At 39.3% G+C, this 3493-nt stretch overlaps 1 protein-coding gene across 1 annotated transcript in view; it reads left to right on the top strand.

Moving 5' to 3' along the window:
- LOC103144671 (uncharacterized) overlaps nt 1-3493 on the top strand; it is a 24483-nt gene that overhangs the window by 12428 nt on the left and 8562 nt on the right. The window contains exons 15-17 of the mRNA XM_016676185.1: nt 84-320; nt 411-635; nt 3067-3200. Coding sequence (XP_016531671.1) covers nt 84-320; nt 411-635; nt 3067-3200 — 596 coding nt within the window. The remainder of the gene's footprint in view (nt 1-83; nt 321-410; nt 636-3066; nt 3201-3493) is intronic.

Genomic DNA, 3493 nt, shown 5'->3' with positions numbered 1-3493 from the left:
TAAGAATAAGAATCTGAGTAATCTGGTGAAGAAGTGCGGAGGTCGGTGCCATGTCTTTGATAATAAACACTGGAACGGAGAAGGGCAAGATGATTACAGGAATAACCAGGTCCAGTTGGAGGCGTTCCTTCAGACAGTAGACAAGATGATGGTGGAAAAAAACGGATCCTACTACACCAATGCAGTTCTGCAGCACGTAGAAGAAAGGATCCAGAAGGAAGAAAAGCAGATTAGAGAGGTGGCAGTGGATTTACCCCCACAGGAGATCAGGGAGCGGGCTAAAACATCCGTGTCTAATGAATTTCTGACCCAGTTAGCGGGTACTGCCACCGGTGCTTTGTTGGGGGCATTTTTTGGAGTGGCAGCGCTATTGGAAGTTGTAATGAAAGTTGTGAAAAATCCCACTGAAGTGATGAAGCGCGTGAAAGCCTTAACAGCGATGGCACCTGCAGCGACTGTAGCGGGAAGTGAGGTGGCAGTCGTGGCTGCCGGAGTGGTGGCAGGCGTCGCCACAGTAACCGCAGCTGCCGCAGGAGGAGTACGAGGTGGTGTTATGGGTCAGGAAGCATCTAAGGGAGCGAAAAGTCCGATGGAGGCAATTGAGAAGAGTTTTGAGGCTATTATGAAGGAAAGAAGTAGATTTAGGATGCTTCCACCAAATTAAGGGTGCGTTCACACCAGCTCTTGTTTAGTCCACTTTAATCCGACTGTAGTTTATTTGTCTAGAAAGTCTGGTAAGTTTGGGGAGGTGTAAATCTACAATTGAACTCTTAAGGACCAAAAAAAAACCTCTGGTCTGCCTAAAAACCTAGGTCTTGGTTTGGTTAAAGTGAACTCTGGCGCGGTTTGAATTTGACGTGAGATCACTCCAAAAGCAGGAAGCAAATTATAGCGCAGGGCATTCTGGGTCAATAGACCAAAAACAAATGGGCAATTACAAGGAGAAATGGCTCATGGTCTTCTGTCAGAGACGAGAGAGAAATCCTACAACCACTAAAATCTGATGCCGCTCCATTTTGGTTCACTTTTTGTGAAGAATGTAGGTGCACTGGTTTTCTTCCAAGGTTTTTGTGCCGTTTCCTTCAGTGACTCTTGGTGTATCGCAACCACAGGAAGGGGTGGGGGGAAACAGGTTCTTCAAAGTGTTTGGATCATTTGACACAGAGCAATGAGAAAGCAAACTGCACCAGCTGAAAATGTAACACATGGTGCAATCGAACCGAGTCTATCGGACTATCAGGTGTGAAAACAACCCAACATTTGGCATTGGCAATCGTAAAGCTTTAAGTTTTGAGGAATGTTTTTATTCTTTGCACATGTCTTAAATATTCAGTTTTTTTGTGCCATCACTTGCCCTGGTGGGGCATTTTGAGTGGATTCTAACCGTGGAAATTACAGCATCAATGTGTAGCTGGCAGATCTGCAGAAATGATCATGTCAGACACAGAACAGCAAAGGAATGTTTCATATGAGCTGCATAGCATCTCGTGGAACCAGTGCTGATTCGAGATAACACTATATTTTTAGAACAAACTCTACACAAAGACTTGATTTGTTTGTGCTGCTGCGCATAGGAATTGTTACTCTTAACCTGTATTGGTAAGCTTTGGCCACTAGGGGTATCCTCAGTTTTTTTTTTAAACTTTTTTTCCTACTTTTTATTTTAAATTCCTGCTTTTGTTGAGGTACTTTACAAATCCTACAGCCGCTTTTTCTAAATACTCTACATTCTAATTATTGATGCACTTTCGGTGATAGTATTACTCGTTTTAACGGGACATTATTTTAAAGACGGACAGGGTTTATTGTCACTGTTACCTTGTTTGAAGATTCATAGGCATGTTATGTAATTTCTTTGTTAAAAATGACACTTGGTGTGAGTCCTCTTGCCTAATTTATTAAGCAGTTCAAGCTGCTATTGCTTTTTATTTGCAATGAGATTATGACATTGAAAGCACATTTGTATCTCAATCTAAACTTTATGGTACAACTTTATTAGAAAAATGTGAACAAACAACTTGAGTAAGCACTAAATTTATGTATTTTAAGAGACACAAAAAGCTCTGTTGATGTAATGCTTTTATCACCAGTAGTAATAAAAGCATTACATGATATAAGAACAATACATGTAATAATCACTCTCTGTTTTGTGTATTATATTTTGTTGTGTAAAATGATCTTAATTTTACATAATATAAAAGTCTTTGTTGTTTTGCACATTTATTCCATGTTTGTTGACTTTGACAAAATGACATACAGTACATACCTTTTAATATATTTGAATAAAGTTTCTAAAAAATAAAAGTACACCATGCGCCTGCTTTACTGTTTAACTACAATTAATCTTGAAGGTTCTTTGTGGCTGATAATGTTTTTTAAGCTTGTTTAAGAAGTGTGGTGGTATTTTTCTGAAAAGGGGTGTTTAATATTTATTTTACTTAAACTGAACGTGAGCAGGCTTTCTAATGCTTCAATGTAATCGGTGGAAATAATTATCACGACAGATGCATATTGTCGCCTTCCTAAAAATAATGACCCAAGTCATTTTTTGCCAAAAGGGGCTGTAAGGGTGGGGGAACAAACAAACAACAAAACGTACGTATAACTCATATTACCCTAATCAGGTGTATAACGGCTAACTGTAGCTTTCCATTGTTAGTTTCAAGTTCAAGTCCGAGAAACATTTTTTATAGGTTTCTTTACTGATTAGACCATTTCGAAAACATTCTCCAAATATTTAAAAAATGATGGAAATGACACATTAATCTTTCTTAATCCTCCCGGGAGCTTTGGATCAAAGGTTGATAATACAATTATTCACGGTGTCACCTTCGACCTATTCTGGACATTTCAAAAATGATAAGTGCAATAACAAAGCTTATTAAAAGTTTTGTACTCTTCTGTAACAAAATAACTATTTCAAGATCGTCTCTGAAACACTTTCCAAAACCTGTCAAATGATGAGAAAAGCAGCCCAGATTTTAACAACCCGCCCAAAGCTGTTTTTTTTTTTTTTTTCTCCATTCAAACGTGTTCAAACACAATTTTAATGTACTGCTATGCTATGTCCACCCATTGGGCGGAAACCCGCCCATGTTGGCAACACTGATTTTTCTTCGGTCCTGCGGAGGAGGCTGCGGTTCATTCAGGGACAAAAGTGGCTGCTGACCTTTCCAGCACAGCATTCAAACATCAGAAAGGTACAGTAAGATGCGGCTTTATTTTGCTTTTTCTTATTTGTGTTGCGACAGACACCTTGTGTAAGAAGCTTGAGTGACGTAAGTGAACTTACAGTTTTGTTTTAAAACATGCACGACTATATAAAAAAGAAAAGTACCAGAAGAAACCATTTTTGTGCATACTGCTGTTATTATTATTGGCGTGCGGTCTGTGTGTGTAAGTTGACAAATGGAAACGGGAAATTTCTCTGGAAAGTGAAACTTAACTCGAGTATATGCCTAGGAAGCGGGGGGGACGGGGGGGACATGTCCCC

Source organism: Poecilia formosa, unplaced genomic scaffold (genome assembly GCF_000485575.1).
Source record: "Poecilia formosa unplaced genomic scaffold, Poecilia_formosa-5.1.2 Scaffold130, whole genome shotgun sequence".
NCBI classification, from domain to species: Eukaryota; Metazoa; Chordata; class Actinopteri; order Cyprinodontiformes; family Poeciliidae; genus Poecilia; species Poecilia formosa.
This window is presented reverse-complemented; position numbering and strand designations above follow the sequence as displayed.